This window comes from Delphinapterus leucas, chromosome 10 (genome assembly GCF_059928025.1).
Source record: "Delphinapterus leucas isolate spDelLeu-1000000601 "Yukka" chromosome 10, BTC_Dleu_Yukka2, whole genome shotgun sequence".
NCBI lineage: Eukaryota > Metazoa > Chordata > Mammalia > Artiodactyla > Monodontidae > Delphinapterus > Delphinapterus leucas.
The window spans coordinates 41403473-41423199 of NC_143138.1; the positions used below are offsets into that span (position 1 = coordinate 41403473).

Genomic DNA, 19727 nt, shown 5'->3' on the forward strand with positions numbered 1-19727 from the left:
AGAAACGACTGGGTATACAAGAAGCCAAGGACTCTTTACAATTCCCAGTGGCTGTTAATCGTCCACAGCTTTTCAACTACATAAGGGTTACAAGTGCTGGGTCTAAAATATTTATAAGTAACTGAGACACACACAGGGCATGCACTGTCCAAGGCAAGCAAGCCTGTCCACTCTGCGGGGAAGGACGTGGGGATTTAAGGCCTCCTTCAGTTTAAGACTGGGTTCCAAATGCAAACCCAGCCTCCCAAAATGTAGTGGGTAGAAAAATGAACTGGAGGTACATGCCCCCTTCACCTCTGTCTACTGAAATAAAGAAATATTTAAAAAACATCCTGCCAGCCAAGCAAAACCCATCTGCAAGTTTTCTCTGACACCATGGTTTGTGATCTTGGTAACTGCCAATTTTTTAAAAAAATATTTAAATAGTAAACAAACTTTATATTGAGTTTACTCTTCTAAGTGCTTACTAACGTATTTAGAATGTCTACACCCTAAGAGGTAGGTATTATTATTATCCCTGATTTACAGTTGAGGAAACTGAGGCACAGAGAAGTTAAGTACCCCATCTAAGGGTACCCAGCTATTAAGCAGAGGAAGCAGGATTTGAACCCAGGCAACCGGGAACCAGAGCCAGAGCCCTAAACTGCTGTGCTCTCCTGTCTCCTGTACGTGGGAGGAGAGGATGATATTCCAGTGGTTCTAACAGTTTCAGAAGCTCTCAAAGAAGCCTTCAGTACATCAGCTTACTTTGGGTTTGTCCTTTCCCCCTTTTCTTGCAGAGTTTCAAGAAGTTCCTCTCCAGACAGTACCAGTTGGGCTTTTCTATTTTCATGATCAAAAGATACCAACATGTATTCCACCTATTGAAAATAAAGGAGAGAAAGATGAACATTCCTCCAGACTCGTGCTTGATGCGACCTTTAGGAAAAGTAGGGAAACGTGAAGGTTGGAAAGGATGACAGTGTCCTGAGGAGTCACATCTGCTTACACAACGGTGCTTAGTGAGTGAGGTTTGCATAATGCAAAAACCTGGAGAGAATGGCCAACAGTGGCCTTGTGGGAGGACAAGGGCTCTTACGTGATTCCGTCTTCCCTCGTTCTACTTAACACCTTATAGAAAGGTCAGGATGCCCATTCTGACAAACTGTACTTCGAGAAAGAAGTACTTCAAAGCCAGGATTCTGTAAATCGCAGTTGCACGTAGCAGTCGCATTTTACGACGTATTTCCTCGGCGGGCTTACTGTAAGTTTATGAAAGGGGTTACCTGAGCGTTCTAATCAAGGTAGATTATCCTTCCTCACTGGTAGGTTATTTAATCATCCCACTATGAGCCTCACTAATGGACAGTTAAATCAAAATCAAATACACCAATGTAGAGGTATTAGTTTAGGAGTTTCGGCAATTTTGTTTCGGTTTTTCAGGAATAATTTAAGACCACTTCCCCACTCTGAACTCATACAGAATTTACAATGCAAGGTGCACTAGTGCATTCATAACAATACCTGGTGGAATTCTGATAAAAAATCAAGAGTGAAATACCAAAGTAAGACTTTTCTGGGCAGAGTACAAATAGAACCTGCATTTGTTTTCCCTGAAATCACACGCTGTCAAGTCACGATAGTTGGTATTAATAGTGCAGATTGTGGCTCACTATTCACGGTTAAAATAAGACACACATCATCCACAGGTAAGTGAAAAGACTGGAGCTGGACCGTTCAGGCAAACGCTTGAGAGCACCCTTTGCACAAGACCCCAAGACACGGATGGCAAACTTGTGGCACGTGGCAGACCAATCCCCAGCAAGTAATTTGTTTGGCTTATTATAAAAGAGACAAGCAACAATACATCCACTATCTACCTTATCCACCTCACCTTTCACATGTAAATCCAGATCCCAGCCTTAAAAACAAACCAAAGCGCAGAAGCCCAGCAGGAGGCCTGGGTCCAGAGGGGCTGGGGCTGGGCAGCCTCCCTTTGAGGGGGGGCTCTGGTCTGCAGACCCACGGTCCCGGGTGGAAGGCATCTGAGTCAGTCCTCCCTATCACAGAAACAGTACCATTCAAGAGACTGATTTGCCCTTCAGCTAAGAAATATAAAAGGGGAAAAAAATGTTAGTAACCATAGGGAAATAGCCTGGCAGGTTTAAATGACAACAAAAATAAACTTTTGATGAACTTTTATTAGTTGTTGTTATGGACTGAATGTTAGTGCCCCCCACACCATTCTTATGTTGAAGCCCTTAACCCCCAATGTGATGGTATTTAGAAGTGAGCTCTTTGGGGGGGGGGCAGGTAATTAAATCAGGAGAGTGGGGCCCTTGTGACGCGATTTGTGCCCTTATAAGAAGAGACGAGAAAGATGATTTCTCTCCACTGTGTGAGAACACAGCGAGAAGGCAGCCTTTTGTAAGCCAGGAAGAGGGACCTCACTTGGAAACCAAATCTATCAGCACCTCTGACCATGGACCTTCCAACCTCCAGAACTGTGAGAAGTAAATGTTTGTTGTTTAAGCCACCCAGTCTGTGGTATTTGTTACAGCAGCCTGAATAGACCGAGAGAGTTGTCTTGCTGGCGCTGAGGTGAAAACAGCACCTAATTTGGAAACAATCTAGTTCCATAAGACTCAGAAGCAGCTACAGGCAGTTCCCTATTTAGGGAGATTGTACTTTGAGAAAGCTCCTCTGTCAATTTCTGTGTATATTAGAAAAAAGGAATTTTCAAATTCCTTTGAAACAACGTTATACAAAGGTCTCTGGGCCACCTCTCTGAAGTATTCAACCTATCATGCGTCTGACCTCTGGAGACAGGGAACCCATCACTGCGTCCCTGTGGAACAGTGAGGTCCTACATTGCTTCCCAGGCACTGGGATGAAGACTCCGGCCTCCTTACACCCTGGAGAAGGGGTTGCAACCAGGTGGTCAGGCCAAGGAGGGGGAAGGTGCGGGGTAACTCAGCCCAGGAGGACTGGGCTACAGGGCGGGGTCCGCAGCCACCCTAAAGAAATTCACAATTCAGGATTCAGGGCCAGCTCCTCCATTCCACCGGCCCGAGCAGTAAGCAGTCTTGACTTCGGCTGGGACCACCCATTGCATCTAAGAGACCTGGTTTTCTCCTTACACGGACTCCTGAACAAGCCCGCAGCCATCTTGTGATAAGGCTCTAACTAGCTGATGACCCATCAGTGCTGAAACACAGCGTCCTGCTGCCTCCACACCCTTTGTCCTTTCACCCAAAGTCCTGTGGTCGGCAGGTGCTGGGAGCACTGCACAGAGCCAGGTGGATGTGGCTCCTGCTGTCAAGCTCACAGGTGGCTGAAATGACAGCCAGTAATTCAAGGGAGCTAAATGGTCTGGGGCACGTGTAACAGGAGGGTCTGGTCCCGCCTGGGGTATCAGAAGGTTTCCTTGGGGGGAATGGGGTGGCCAGGCAAAGGAGAGGGTCTTCATAAATACAGCCCCCACTCCTGACCCCTGTGCTTCCCCTGACCACCACCCTGACTGCAGCGTAATCACCTGGCTGGCTGCCCAGAGATGCAGATAAACTGGGCCCACCCCTGGAGACCATGTCACAGTAGTCCCGCCTCTAGACTGTAAACTGTTTTAAAGCTAGTGACTGTGCCTTCTGCCCAGAAGATGGTTTCCCCACACAGCAAAATACTAATGACCAATATTTTTGAGCACTTTCAACCACCCAGTTGGATGGCGCCCATTTCCGTATCCAGCAAGATACTCAAGCCTGGAGCACCCAAAGGGGTCCTAGAACCAATGGTGATGCTACTTGGTTTCAAAATCACTTGTAGTGATTTAGGGAAGACCTGCGTGGCAAGACCAGAAGAGCAGCTGTGCCTGAAACAGTGGGTGAACTTGAGGTGACCACCATAGGTCCAGGAACCCTTTGTATATGGTGACATTTTAGACTATAACTGTTGAAAGGTTATTTTAAACTGCTCTATTTTCCCCAAAAGGAAACGTTTTAGTAGTTTACTCTAAAGTTACATCAGGGAACTATACTCAATATTTTGTGATAACCCATAAGGGAAAAGAATCTGAAAAGAATATATATATGTGTATACATATATATGTATGTGTATATATGTGTATGTATAACTGAATCACTTTGTTGTACACCTGAAACACAACATTGTAAATCAACTATACTTCAAAAAAAAAAAAAAGAAACGCACAGGCCAAAAATAAAGTTACATCAAATTCTTATAGTATCTGCTATATTCTGACTTTTCCCCCACCATGAAATGCCATTTCATACCACAGAATAACACAGGGAAGTTTACACAAAATAAACGTGGCCTTGCCCTGGCCTGGTCTTCCTCCAGTGTCCTAGACCAGGACTTCAGCTAACAGAGCAGGAGGTTTTTATGCATAATACATTAATCTCAATTTTAACACTGCGTAAAATGATGAAGTTCCTATACGATTACGTAAAGTAACTTCCTTGAATCATTACCAAAACAAATTCTTCACATGCCAAGATTAGGAATATGAAGCCTCAGTGAAAAATTTTAAGATTCAGGAGACAGCAGGGAAAATTGTGATGAATCTCATAAAGGGGACAATGACACCTTTCAATAAAGGAAAGGAAAAAGAAACACCCTCTCCTTTATGGTAGACACAAGGCACGTGTGACCTTTTTAGATGTAAAATTAAAGTAGGGTTTCCCTGGTGTTGCAGTGGTTAAGAATCTGCCTGCCAATGCAGGGGACACGGGTTGGAGCCCTGGTCCAGGAAGATCCCACATGCCGTGGAGCAACTAAGCCCGTGTGCCACAACTACTGAGCTTGCACTCTAGAGCCCGTGAGCCACAATTACTGAGCCCATGTGCCACATCTACTGAACCTGCGCACCTAGAGCCCGTACTCCGCAACAAGAGAAGCCACCCAATGAGAAGCCTGTGCACCGCCATGAAGAGTAGCTCCCGGCTCGTTGCAACTAGAGAAAACAGCAACGAAGACCCAATGCAGCCAAAAATAAAATAAAGTAAAATAAAAATTTCAGTTCCCAAGTCCCTAACGATATCACAAACGATTCAATTACTGCAGGAAGTTGTACTGGACAGCACTGGACTTAAACCCGAGAGAAATCACCTCTTGGAATTATATCTGGACACACTTACTGATGCATTGCTGCTGGTGCAAAGGAGAGCCCCGCATGCCGATCTGCTCTTTCATGTCCTACAAATGGTGTGAGACATTTACTTTCTGGGCCTCTGAATTGACACTGGCTGATTTTTTTTAACCATGCCACTACACTTCAGGCGTGTGTCAGTTTTCATTTTCTGATGGTTACAAAGACCAGGCTAAGTCACTCCTACCTTATTTCTGAACCAAAGTAGAACCCAACCAGTCTGCTCCCACAAATTAACCTCACAAAAGAGAGCACATCACGTGAAGTTACCAAAGGAGATGTTTGCTGTGGCCACCAACACGGGCACTCTGCAACTTAGAAACCTAAGCCAGAAGACACGTCCTCCTAAAGAAATAATACTGTAAATATAAATAGTTCTTATTTACCTCAAAACATCTGCAGGTTAGTACTATAGCTTCTGGGTTCTGAGGACAAGTGAATTCTTTGCTTCTTTCCTGAGAACAGGGTCCTGGTCACCGCGCGGCTGACAAGAGAGGGTGTCTTGGACCAACTGCTCTGCAGCGCTTAGGTGGGGAGGGGGCGGTGAGGGAGTGAGAGGTCAGGGCCCCTGGAGGACTCCCACGAGGTAAAGGAGAACTCAGGGCTTCAGCAGGGCTGGCTCAGGGTCCCAGGCACTCCTAGGAGCAGGTGACTGACAAAGCAAGCTAGGTCCCTGTAAATGTGTTTAGAGATGAAGTTGGCCCAAATTCAGGGACCACCATCGAGAGATAAGGAATTCAGGGCTTTAGTTCTTAGGAACTGGTGATAGATTAACCCACCCAACAAAGGGAGGGTGATGCTTTCTAAAGAGACCTAGATCCAGTGCCGAAACAGGACGTGCAACTCCTAAGTCACTGCTGTGCTCAGAGGGGCCCTTGGGCCCCCAAGGGCAGGTGACAGCGATTCCAGACCTCCAAGTCCAATGCCATTCCACCACAGTGAGGGTCTCCTTCATAACCGCATCTGATGGTGCCTGGATGCTGAGGCAGGTCCCACCAAGAGAGCAATTCTGACCTGCTGAAGACAGGGTCTGCAGGATGCAAGACGTGCTAAGACAAACCCCTTCCTGCCATACCTGGAATTCACGGGAAAGGATTACAATCTCTGTTTGAGATAAACCAGAGCTCCTGACTTGGGGCTCTGATGCTGGCCCACTACCTGCGGCCCGGGACAAGGTCCGCCTGGCAGCATAGCTATCAAGTGAGGTCAGCCTCATCCCCACAGAGGCTCATCCGTGTCTGCCCTCTCACAGGGCTAGGCTGCCAGCAGAAGATTAGCTGGAAAGGCCGCAGCCACATTGCTAAACCTGTTAGCATTTGCCCTGCGGACCGAGAAATTGACCACACATCCTCGACTTTTCAGATCTGAAAGTGTAGCTGGCATTTCACTAGGAGGGAACCACTGATCATCTGGTAACCAAAAACACCGAAGCTTGCACTTGTTGCTCGAGACCTTTATCAAAGCAGCCCACCCGCCTCGTTACCCCACCCCACACTCTACTCCTTTCCCTTCCACCTCCAGCCTCGCCTCGGGTTGGAGCCTAATTTGAATCTTAGTAACATCTGTGTTTTTTTCTTTTATAAAATGAGGATAACGCCTACCTCAAGGGGCCACTGGGGAGGAGCACACAAAGTAATGTGTCAAGTGCCTAAAGTGGTAGTTGAGTACACATATCCTCACGTGTTAGTGATGATTTTCTAGCCCTCAGGCAGGGACACACGTATCGAGGCGGAACAGTGTCTTTTAAGTGTTCTTACGGGTCCATGGTGGCCTGTAATCAACATTACCAAAAAACGTTGAAATGAGTAGAATAAATACCAGAATATGTCATTCATGGAAAAGAAGTACTATTTCACCCAAATACTGTTTCGCGCTGTGTTTGTTTCAGGCACTCGCGGTCTCAGTAAAAGGAAAGACTTCATGCGGAACACCGCCAGCTCCGCGACAGCGGGCACAGGTCAAGTCACCCCCCTCCCGGACACTTTCAAATGGCTCAAACTCAGCACATCTTAGCACCCTCACCACGTGTGCCGCCTCTCCACTCCAGCCCCGCCCCCCAGGCTGCACCCACACAGGCCTTCCTTCTGCTTCTCCACCAGCCAACCACTCCAGGGCCTGGACAGCGCCACTGCTCTCTGCTTGGAAAGCTCTGGCCGCAGCCCCTCAAGTAGCTGGCTCCTGATGGGCTCTAGTCACGTGCTACCTCTTCAGCGCAACCCTGGCTAACCCCCAACGCTAGGACCTCTCTTGTCCCATGCCCAGGGGTGCCACCCACACTAGTGCCTTGTGGAGTTGTGGAAGTGGTCACCCAGGCCAGAGCAGTCTTAATTTCCCCTCTCTCCTCACAAATATTACAATTATGGACATTTGGAACATGTCCTAATCTAACAAAGTGTCCCTTCCAACTCTAAACTACTATGTCTGTCATTAAACTCTTCCAGAAGTTCTTGTGGTATAAAACCATCCATTTTTCTTTCCCTCTCAAAGATAAGACAGTACACACACTGCGTTGCCAGGAAGGGAATTTTTTTCAAATGCATCGTCTTGCTACCTAAAGCTCACCCCTTCTAAGCACATGATCTCTTAAATTGTATGCATACATCAGTGGAAATCTTTCTAAAATTGATTACATCCTCTTCTGCTACAATAGGAAGATACTAAACATACTTCCACTTTTTTATTAAGGCTTCAGACTCGGGGCAATTTCATTTCTTTAACAGAGTAAGGCCCTGGGAGGCACCGGCTGCCGTGTCGAGATCTGCTTTTCCAAGCTGCTCTCCGACTTGCTCTCTGATTGCTGCCTCGACTGATTTTTTGTAGTTCATCCTGAACCGTGGAAGGAAATGACCAGCTTGCAGGAATTGTGTATAAAGTGAGCAATCTCCGGGTGAGGGCTTGAGACAGGCTTCCAGGAGTAAAGTGCATGCACTCTGTGCCGAGAGGGCTTTTGCCTGCTTCCTAGTTCTCGCTGTCTGTGTTTTGGGGCCGGCAGCTCCTGAGCCCTGGATACCACTCACACAGCCATGGAGGGAGGACCACAGGCAGGGCTGCTGCCACACGGCGTGCTGGACGATATGCCTTCCAAGTGCCCGACTTGCGTAAATACGTGAACGCTTTAGCGGGAAATGAGGGAAGCGCTCCCAAATAACCTCTCTAACGTTCCTCTGAGGCTTACAGTGCGCAGCGTATCCTTTCAAGCAAAACAACTTTTTAAATTAAAAAATGTAAACTTTCACGGAGGCTCTTGCCTTCAGGGTTTGTTTTAACTCTGCTAAATCATCATCCAGTACAAAAAAAGGAAGGTGTTAACTAAATCCAAAGGACTGAAAAAAGGGCCTGGGGGATGGGAGACAAGACAGTGGGTTTGTGTGAACATTTATGTAATTAGGAACATCTGGTTTGGGGGTTCTTTTGTAATCTTGTGGTGGAAATAAGTTTAATTACTAAATCCTGACCGTAACAAACATCTAAGAACACAGAAAGCTCTCCAGTGTCCAACAGAGTAGAGCCGTGGCCATATGAATGCTGCAAAAATATACCAACCTAGATAACCAAGTTTCCCGGACACCTATAAAAGATGTGCTCTTCTGGCTAGAAGTCTGACGCTTATTTATGTTTCCTTAACTTCTGAAACATCTGAAACAATGTCTGAGAAACCCAGCCCTTAAGTGGAGGAGATTCAGGGTCATCATTCTAAATTACTCAGTCCTTTATGATCAGTTTCAATATACAATCCCCGTGGCTACTAAGCAACCAAAATGCATATGCTTTCCCAATTCAATTCTGTTTCTTTCTGAAAATCATAACCAAGATTTCAAGGACCCTACATGCTGTGAAAACATGCATGGGCTTTGAGCCATTTATTTTGGCTGGAAACCAATTTTTGCTCTTTTCCCAAGTTCTAGTATGTTCGAGATAGGTCGCTGCCAAAGCCTCCAGTCCCCTAACCGGCCAACTCCGGCTTCACTTCCGTTCCCATCCTTGCACTCCTCTCGAAAGCCTGACATCCTTCCTGTCCCCAGGGCAGTCCTACTGCCCCCACTCGTCCTTCTCCAGATCCCACACATGTCCAGGTCCTTCTCTGTGTGTATCACCAGGGTTCGGAGGAGATGGCCATGCTTCCTCTCTGGGTTAGTCATCTCGCTCTCCTCCTTGGTTTTAACCCCATCTTTAGGCCCGTGGCTGCCCTGCCACACACACAGCCAGCTCAGATGTTGCTCCAGCTCCCTCTGCACTGTCTACCCTGCATCTCCACTGTATGACCACTGGGCTCCTTCACCTAGGAGGTCCCAAACCAGAAGATCCAAGCAGTTCCCCAGGAACTATCCCCACAGGCTACACTCTCTCCCCTCCCTCAGCATCGAGGTAACCTCTGCAGTGGGAGCTCGCAGCCTCTAGTTACCCTCCCAGCCCGTTTTCCCCACCACCGCCGAAGAGACCCAGGATTAGTCTCCCGGTACGATTCCTGGACTGACAATACCACGTCTCCTGGCATGGTCCATTACAAAGGACCTTGACATATATACACTAATATGTATAAAATGGATAACTAATAAGAACCTGCTGTATAAAAAAATAAATAAAATTCAAAAATTCAAAAAAAAGAAGATATAGGTATATGTATAACTGAATCAATTTGTCGTACATCTAAAACTAACAACACTGTAAATCAACTATAGTCCAATATAAAAAAATTAATTACAAAAACCCCCAAAAAACAAAGGACCTTCGACAGCCTCAGCCTCTAGCCACTCCCCTTGCCCTGCTCTGGTCCCACACCACGGCAGTGATCCTCAACTTCAGGCACTTCACAGTCGCACGTCTGCATACACCCTTCCCTTGCGCTCTCTGTCTCCCTTTGAGATCCTCCCAGAAGGTCCCCCACTCCGCCCCCCATCTCTAAGACTCCCAGGATCTCCAGGCAGAGAGCAAACTCCTCCCCTCCTCTCTCCAGCCTGTCCCCTGACCCTGCCATGCCACTGGAGTTCTTCAAGGGCAGGGAGCTTCTCCCTTTTCTTGGTTTCTCTCTTCAACCCCATGCCCTACCACAGGAAGTCCTTGATAAACAGGAGTCACTCAATAAATACTTAAAAGCCATCCATCATGGAAATAAAGCCTTTAGTGTTTGCCACATGTAAGTGAAGCTTAAGTCTCAGTTTTTCTGAAGGAAACAGCCTGCGATAATATCTTGTTTTTATTTTTTTTTAATAGAAACATTATGGTGTTCAAACAGGTTTACTTAGGAAGTTAAGGAAAAGGTTTTAGAAACCTAATATCTATGGGTTTGTAATTAGATTACTTTTTCAGTAGCCAGTAAAGTACGTTCTCTTTGAAAAATCCTAAAACCCAAAAGGTGACGGGATAAGGAAACGGATTCTACTGTCTCTTGTACACATTTCCTGATTTTTGTAAGTTGTGTGGCATTTAAAGCATTCTGAAACAGTCAAATTGTTAAAAGATACAATTAGAAATTACATATACATATAAAAGCATGCAATTCAAAACCAAATGACAGAATTTTTTCATTACTCTGGCAGATGAGGAAATTGTGGTCCAAAGAATTTAAGTTCTGTATCTAAGATCACACGACTGTTTGGAGGAAGACTTGGGGCTGCACTCCCATCTTCAAGTTAGTCCATTCTTAAACATGTATGCAAACTTCAAAATAATTGTGTTTTCACCAAATACCCAGTCATAGGATGATAACAGTGGTACTAAGTGATGAACATTACAGCATAAAGGCAAAGAAAATCCTGACTTAAAAAACTTGGCTATATCTAGGTTGCTGGAGATATAACCATGAGGGTAGCTAGCCTTTGGACAAAGTTTACAGACAAAGGAGAGCAGAGCTCAGAGAAAAGGTAGAAAGACTTCCACTTCTGTTCAAGATGGAGTAATAGCGATCAATTTCACACCCTCCCCCACCCTGAAAAAAAAAGAGAGAAAGAGAGAAAATATATAAAAGAATTTTCAAGACACTGGACATCAGATAACAAAGGGCAGAGATCCCCGTGATAGGAGGGACAATTTTAAAGTGAGTGAGCCCTACAAATGCCCCAGCTTCCTGCCTGGCGAGAGGCACTAGATCATGGGCAGGGAGGTGAAACAGAGCCCACAGTGGGAGTGGGGGTTTGGTGGGGGGAAGGACTCCCTGAATTGAAGAGATAGAGCTGAGTATCTGAGGAAACCAAGTAATTTAGAGGTCACAGGACCAAGTACCAAAGAGAAGAGAGCTGCACAGACAATTCCGGAGATCTGCAGAGGGTCCCCCCTTAAGGACTTGGTAGTAAATCGACCCACACGTGAGAGGTGAGGACCCAAAGCTGGGACAGGGTGCCTTCCCCCCGCCAGAATGGAATAACTCCTAGTTCAGGGCATTGAGGAAGGTACCCCTGAAGGCTTTGCCTTGGCAGAAGAGAATAATTAGCCCTAAAGTGACACTCTTCCGGACCTGCTGAATAAATTGTAAAAGCAAGACCTGAAAGGATCAAACCATCTCCAAATAACTATATTCCAGAACAAAGCTTAAGAATACGTTTAGGAAAACGCAAATATCAAGCACCCAACGAGGTAAAATTCACAATGTCTGGCATCCAATCAAAGACTTACCAGGCATGCAAAGAAGCAGAGAAACCTACTCAAAATGTAGAGAAAAAGTCAAGTGAACCTGACTTTAAATGACAGAGATGATAGAATTAGCAAAGACATTAAAACAGTTACTAGAACTGTATTCCCTATGTTCAAAAGCAGTATAGTAAGGTTGCAGGATACAAGATAAATACACAAAATCAATTTTAATATATTAGCAACAACAGTCAGAAATTATAACTTAAAGAGTAATACCATTTACAATTAAAAAATATGAAACACTCAGTGATACATCTGACAAAAGACATGAAAGACTTGTCCACTGAAAACTACAAAACACTGATGAGAGAAATTAAACAAGTGGAGAGATATACTTGTTCATGGGCTGGAAGCATTGTTAAGATGTCAATTCTCCCCAAACAATCTACAGATTCAACGCAACCACGGTCAACATCCCGGTAGGGTTTGTTTTGGGTAGAAACTGTCAAGATGTTCTAAAATTCATGTGTAAATTCAAAGGACCTAAAAGAGTCAAAATGAGTTGAAAAAGAGCAAAGTTGGAGAGGTAAGACTACCTGATCTCACAGTTTATTATAAATTATAGCAATAAAAAGTGTGGTACTGGCATAAGGACAAATAGAGCAATGGAACAGTACAAAGAGTCCAGAAATGAAACCACACATAGACAACTGATATTAGACAAATGTGCAAGGGCCTTCGGCAGTGGAGAAAGGATAGTCTTTTCAACAAGTGGTGCTGGGGCACTGTGCAAAAGCAACCAAACCCAAAAATCCATAGCCTGCATCACATACAAAAGTTAACTCCAAAAGGATCATAGACCTAAACGTAAACCTAAGACCATAAAACTTCTAGAGGAAAATACGGGAGAAAACCTTAGATAACGAAAGATTTCCTAGACAGAAACACAAATTCTATGTTAGAGGCTCAGATAATATTCTGACATCTTTCCTCAAGATATGGGGCCTTACACTGAACATTACCTAGGTTTCTCCTTCAAAATGAAGCTACAGAGTTCTAGTTAGTACATTTGCTAACACCACTACTAGACATTCCTAGAAGTGGTACCTTTAGAAGTGATACCCTGGACATTCCTCTTCACAAAGAAGAATTCAACAGTGATGTGGTGGGGTCACAGTAACTTGTTCAGGAGTCCAGAAACATGTTCTAGGGGAGCCACGTGTGCAGAAGGAATAAATATTTTCCTCCCATTGTGTTTTCGCCATATTTAAAGTACATCAAAACCTCTACGTATCCAAAGACCTCTACAAACTAATCCTACCTGTTCACCGCACTGACAACACCACCAGACACAGAACGCTCACACACCAATGCTATTTCTCACCTTTCTGCCTTTATTACACTGTTCACTTGCCCGGAATCCTTCCCTTCTCTTTCCTTCTCTTCATATAAATAACGACCCTAATTCTCTAGGGCAGCTTCCCAAAGATGGTGCCTGAAGCATCACAATCACCTGGGGTGCTGTGTGTCTCACACGTCTGCAAAGGGCACAAGGGAACATCTGGAGGTGATGGAAGTGTTATATGTACACAGATGTTTCCTATTTCTTTGTTTTGACTGTGGTTGCAGATATCTGGTTGTATACACTTGTTAGAAGTCATTGAGCTCTATGTTTAAAATGGGTGCGTATTATTGTATGTAAATTATAATTCAATGAAATTGGTTTAAAGAGAAAGCCCACATAAAACTATATAACACGAAATGAACAGGGGGAAAAAATCCCAAACTGAGATGGACACCAGAAGTGATAGTCAAGCTCACATTTAAGCCAAGCTTAAATTCTTAGCCTCAATTCCTAATACACAGTTGACCCTTGAACAATGAGGGGGTTAGGGATGCTGACTCTCCCCACAGCCAAATATCTGCATGTAAATTTTATGGTCTGGATCATGTGGTACTCTAGTACGTTATTTATTGAAAAAAAAATCCATGTATAAGTGGACAAGTGCAGCTCGAATCCATGTTATTTAAAGCTCAACTGTACACACAGTCAGTTTTCTGGTTCCCTAACCTTCAAAAATGAACCTCTTGGTTATAAAAGGTAATTTTGAAAAAAAAACAGAAAACCACCAGAAAGCTCTAACCATATTTCACTCTTTTTCCTCGATTTTACCACCGTGCTTTAGACACATCAGTAAATGCGGATAAACTGATGTCCACAGTGACAGCAAGAGACAGAAAGATGCAGCAACTGTGCTTCGTGTGCAGAGAGCACACAATGACCTACGGAATCTTCATGAATTCTCAGAGTAATTTTTGCTCAGTACCTTATTCTAAGAAGTCATTGTCAAATAATGCATTTTAAAAACACAATTTAGATTCTGAAATGCAGTTTAGAAATACCATAAACAATTACTAAGCTAATGGAATACAATTATATCTGAATGGGCAAATTTCAGTTAAAAACCGGCAAACATGGAATGCCTCATTCCCCAATAACCATGGCTATTTAAATGATATATTTTAAATGAGATATCCTGGGTATTTAAACATTCCCAAGTGAACATTTATGAGTCTTACTTAAAAGACTAGGCACTTACTTGTAAACCATTCCAGCAACATTATCTCATTTAATCTTACTAACTCTATAAGGAAGGTATTACTCTCCCCATTTTACAGATGACAAAACTGAGATAAGCACTTCGTCCAAAGCTACACAGAACCTTCAATTAGACTCAAATGACTATGCTTTTGTCCATTCTAGATTTATAGCTCAGGATGTTATTTTTGCTATAGGATCATAAGCTTACTGATTAACAAGCTATGCATTTTCTAATTAGTCATGTAAGCATTCTTAACCTACATAGGTAATTTGAAGTTCAAACTATGAATGATATGCCAGCCCTTTATAAATCCCATCTCAGTTCTTATTGGTTTTACACATGATAATAACACACTTATAAATATTAAAGATGTATATTTCTCTCAAAGTTCTCATAGATTTATCTGCTAATTAGAGCACAATTGACCTTCTTGCCTTTGAAAGGCAAAAAAGAAAAATCAGAAAAAATGTTTCCTTTAAAATGTTTTTCTGACACCTCTGTAACCTGGAGAGTTTGAACTCTGTAAAAAGAGATTTGATGAAATCTCATACATTGTAAATATTCCAAAACCTGGTGTAATGTATTTAAGAAGTGGACCGTGGAGTCAGACAGATTTCAATTCTGATAATGCCTCTGCCACTAAGTAGCTGAAGAGCCTGGCAGGTAGCTGACACTAGAGGGATATTAGGAAGCATTCAAGAGTCGAATTTACTGCCACATTTGCAGTGTTTATAAACTTCCTAGGTTTGTCTTTTAATGTGCATACTCCAACTTACAAAATCTGTACCTAAAAAGTTGTGTGTGGGCTGTGAAAAGAGAAGTGCTTACTTTTTTGCATAAAAGAACGCTTAGCAGGCATCAGGGCCCCCCGGAACACCCATCTCACCTCCCCCTCACCCCCATCTGGGGTAGCATGAAATATCTTCCCAGTACCTGGGAGTTAGAACTTCGATTACCCACAGTAACAGCATGATCAATGGGTTGGGACCAGCCACACTAAAGGCGAAACTCGCATTTGTAAGCTGACCTGGGAATCTGCCTGTTTCTAAGGTTCTCACAGGAAAATACTTCTGAATTCCAAAAAGCCAGCAGACACACACTTGTACAATACAACCATTTTTACCACAGTGACTGGTGGCAGCCTTCTCTTCACTCAGCAGTCTAAAGATGATCCCAGGCGAGTTTCAAAGAGGAACAACCCTCTCATTTTCCAAAGGAGGAAACTGAGGTTCACAACCACCAAGGTGGTTGGCAAGCCTTGGAATACAACACAAGTGCAACTCCAAATCCAAGTTCTTCCTGATAAATACCACCAGAGACAAATACTGTCCTAGCGCCAAGCATTTCCAAAGTGGCGGCAGGCTCTCCTTCCAACCAGATCTACGATGATGGGTTTAGGCTGCTTTTTTTCCTTTTTTAGTCCATGGTCCTGTAAGCACAACATCAAAACTTCCACAAAGAGCAGTACTTTGGTATCACGCTGACCCAGCCCAACATATCACGTCCCAAACACCCCTTTCTGTCTGGTGGGGCCATCCTTCATCTCCAGGGCCACGGCACCCACCACACCCTTCTCCACTTTTATCGGCCCAGCCTGATTCTTGGTTGTTTCCTAGGCTTCTGCATCCAAACAAGCTCACTTGCAGGCTGATTCTGCCTGCAGACTTTTTTTTACTCAGTAGACGTGACAGGGAGTTCCCACTATGCGCAAGGATCAATGCTAAGAGTGTTAACGGCCTGCTCTTTCTCAGAGGCTCACCTCGTCAGGGAGGCCTGCCATGATAAATGTGGGACTCTGACTTTCAAACCCCGTAACTGCAACCACAGTAAGAAATAATTTACATGCACCCAATATACCACCCCTACACACACTCTCAAATAACTCAAGTTTGACATAATATTCTCACTACGTGTGATAAACCAATACTCTTCATCCTACCCCATTTCCATTTTTAAAGTCTCGGAGAGAAAAAAATCTAGGGGGAGAGGAGAGATCATAAAATACATACAATACACAAATAATACACCGTAGTCCCTCGGTATCCACAAGGGACTGGTGCCAGGACCTGCCAGAGACACCAAAATCTGCAGAGGCTCAAGTCCCCATAGTTGGCCCTCCATTCAGCGTCTGTGGATTCAGCCAACCGTGGATCAGGTTGTATTCACTATCAGACAAAAAAACCTCGTATAAGTAAACCTGAGCAGTTCAGACTCTAGTTTTTCAAGGGTCAAAATGTCAGATGCTGTAAAGAAACAACGAATTTCAGACTTCTAAAATCTTCTAAATTTATTTCTCAACCCACTAATGGATCATGATCTCCAGTATGAAAAGTAATTTTCTGTAACATAAGAGTGATTACCTTTACATGATGCTGGAGGAACAGAAGCATCAGCAAATGCTTAGGTGTGAGACAACCCCCCCTCCCCCGCCCAAGTCACATCGCTGTCCAGAGATGCAGAGGTACCACAACGGAGAGTTAGCCCCTGTTTGATTTACAGAATCAAACTGGGGGAGACCAAGCTTTCAATGAAGTACTATTCCAGGAGTAGGAAGAGTGGGGTTTTTTTCTTAACCACCAGGGTTCACAATCTCAATTGTGAACCACCACTTCACAATCTCAATTCTTCCCCTTGGGTCATGCTGCTTATTTCCAAGAGGACTGTCAATACTGGCAGGCAGGAATTTTATTCTTTTTGAAAATCTTACACTCTACCCAGACATGATTGAAGCAGAATTTAAAGTAATAATAAATAATCAGCGGGTTATTTTTTAAATCTAAGATAACTTTTCTACTCCATGGTTTCTGTTAAACAGTAAACTCCTCATTCCAAAGGACATGGGTTTGTTAGTGGAAAAAAAGGAAAGGGAGGTGTGGGAGAGAAAAAGACATCTAGAGGGAACAGAGGATAGATCATAAAATAAACACAATACACGAATATATAAAATGTCGGATGCTGTAAAAAAAAAAAAAAAAAGAACTTTAGTCTAAAACTGAAGACTCATCACCAAACATACTGTACCCCTCTTCTGTCCAATAAAGTATGGCAAACCCCTTACGGTAGAAATGTGAATTACTAGTCATGATACTATTCTAGCTTACAAGAGCACAATTCCTTCAAATGACAGGCAGAAGTATTTTCCAATCATAGAAAAACTAACTTTTTGCAAGGAGAGAGATTCGGCACTGGTGTAGCAGCACCTTGACACTTAGGTAAAGAGTGATAACACTGACAAGGAGATAAATTATTTACACCTGAGCAAGCCATGGACAGCAAAAGGTAAAAACACGAAAAATATAAACGAAGCTTTCCAGAAGTCATTTGATTATTTGAACTGTATATACACGTTTTTTTTTAAAAACAGGAAGGAAAGGCACAAAACGCTTTGGCAGAAAAGACTTTAAAACTAACAGGAGGCAGTGCTTTCCAAATCATTCCAATAAACAATGGTTCAATATTGAGAATCTAGAGGCATTTCACCTCGAAGCAGCACACATGTGGAAGCACAGATTCGGAAAGTTTATATACTAGATCTGGGCCATGGAAAGGCACTAACAAATCCTAATTTTGAAGCTCTCAGAGTTCCCAGTTAGAATTAAAACAAGCCATGATTTTTAAAATTTATATCTATAAAGTGGTGGTCGGGGGGTGGTTGATGAGGAGAAGCTGGAGGTTTAAAAGGCACCAGGATGAGGTGGGGCGGAAGCGAAATCCTGAAGACCTGATTCCTAACAGCAACCGGCCTTCTAGGACAACTTTAGTCCCTTTCACGTTAATGGCATTTTGAGACGGGACCGTGGGTCGATAGGCGGCGGGCAGACACCCCAGCCTGAAAACTCCTCCAGGCACCCAGTGTCACACTTTTGCACGCACGCTCACGCCCTCCCAGCGCCTACTCCGCACTTGCTGAACGGAAACGAACCCCGAATGAATGAATGGGAGAGAGAAGTCCGGCCAAAGGCTCGGAGCACGGCCCTGGACAGCGCTGGACGCCCGCGGGCTCGGCGGGGACCCTCGGGGGCGCGGCGGGGACCCTCAGGGCAGCGCAGGGCGCGGACCGAGGGCGCAGGGGCCTCGCCGAACAAAGGGGCGCGGATCGGCGGGGGCCGGGCGCTCACCTCGTCGCCCCACTTGAGCACGTCCTTGTGCCGGTCCTTGACGGCGTGGTAGATGTGCAGGAACTGGAGGATCCCGTGCAGCCGCACGTGGTCGGCGTGGCGCTGGGTCTCCTCCCAGCTCAGTGGCGAGCCCTGGGACAGTAGCCCCATGGCCGCCCCCTCTCCTCGCCCTCTGGGCCGGCGGCGGCCGCTCCGGGCTCCCGGCGGGCGGCGCGGGCCGGACACTCAGCTCCCCGCGGAAGGCGGCGGCGGCTCAGCCCCGAGGGGGCGCCCTCGGGCCGCAGCCGGCGGAGGAAGGGTCCGGTCCGCTCCGGCTCCCCCGCGCGAGTTCCTCGCCGCCCGGGGGACCGACCCAGGGGCTGGGTGTACCGCGCGGACGGAGGCTGCGGACCGGGGGGGCGGGCTGGACGGCCCTCTGCCCGACGGCCTGGCCCCTCGCCCGCTCCGGCTCCCGCCCCGTTCCTGCTGCGAGGCGGCGGCGGCGGCCCCCACAGCCCCAGCGCAGCGGTGGCTCCCGCTTCTCTTTGCCGGTGTCCTGCACTACCTCCTTCCTACTTGTGACCAAAACCTGCGCCGCTGAGCATGCCCAGTGCTCCCAACCACTCGCCGCTCCCCAGCTCGATCCGCCGCTCCGGATTTTATAGACTGCGGGCTTGGGGCGGGGAAAGGAGGCGGTGCGGCCGAGGAGGCGTGGCCGAGCACCCGCAGAGACTCAGAGGCTGTGGGGTAGGCGTGCGCAGGCGTGGTTAGGGCGGAGTCCAAGGGGAGGGCCTCATCAGGCCGGGGTCGGCCTCGCTTTAAGCAAACGCGATGTGTAAAAATCCGTTTTCTCTAATCCAAAGAGAGAAACTCTGCGTTGGGGAAGAAGTTTGATTATTCGAATTAATGAAGAATCCACCATATTATTTTTTATGGAGAGAAGCGCCTCACACTTATAAAACCAGGGTGAGAGCAGCAGGGTGTGGCAAGAAAATTTGTCTACAGGTTTTTAGACGTGTACATATTATAAGTATTTGTGTGGTCTCTAACTATTTATTTGATGACATATGTTCTTTGGATGGCACAGACAGACACCATTCACTGCAACCAAAGGAGCTTTGTCAACATTTCCATAAGGATCGTTAGAAGGAATCATCTCCAAAGTATATCCCCCATCCAAACCTAGGATTCAACCATCAAGTGATTAAAATGATGCTCATGTGAGCTTACCACGGGGTGGAAGCTTTTAGGAACAGCTGGGGTTAGCCTTATCCTGGCGGGAAAGGGAAGGAACGAGGTACCTCGCCCCCAACTAGT

The 19727-nt window shown here is 45.4% G+C and overlaps 1 protein-coding gene across 5 annotated transcripts in view; it reads right to left on the reverse strand.

The window, feature by feature from the left end:
- GCLC (glutamate-cysteine ligase catalytic subunit) overlaps positions 1-19041 on the reverse strand; it is a 38636-nt gene extending 19595 nt beyond the window's left edge. For 3 of the 5 annotated variants that reach the window (XM_089918908.1, XM_089918905.1, XM_089918906.1), the window contains exons 1-2: positions 18432-19041; positions 748-860 (exon numbers count right to left, since the gene is read on the reverse strand). In XM_089918908.1, the coding sequence (XP_089775034.1) occupies positions 748-860; positions 18432-18581 (263 nt within the window). In that variant the 5' untranslated portion in view covers positions 18582-19041. Of the gene's footprint in view, positions 1-747; positions 861-1873; positions 2085-5529; positions 6609-18431 lie in introns of those variants that run through there. The other 2 variants (XM_089918907.1, XM_022581546.2) reach the window with 2 other exon arrangements.
- Positions 19042-19727: the final 686 nt, after the last annotated feature.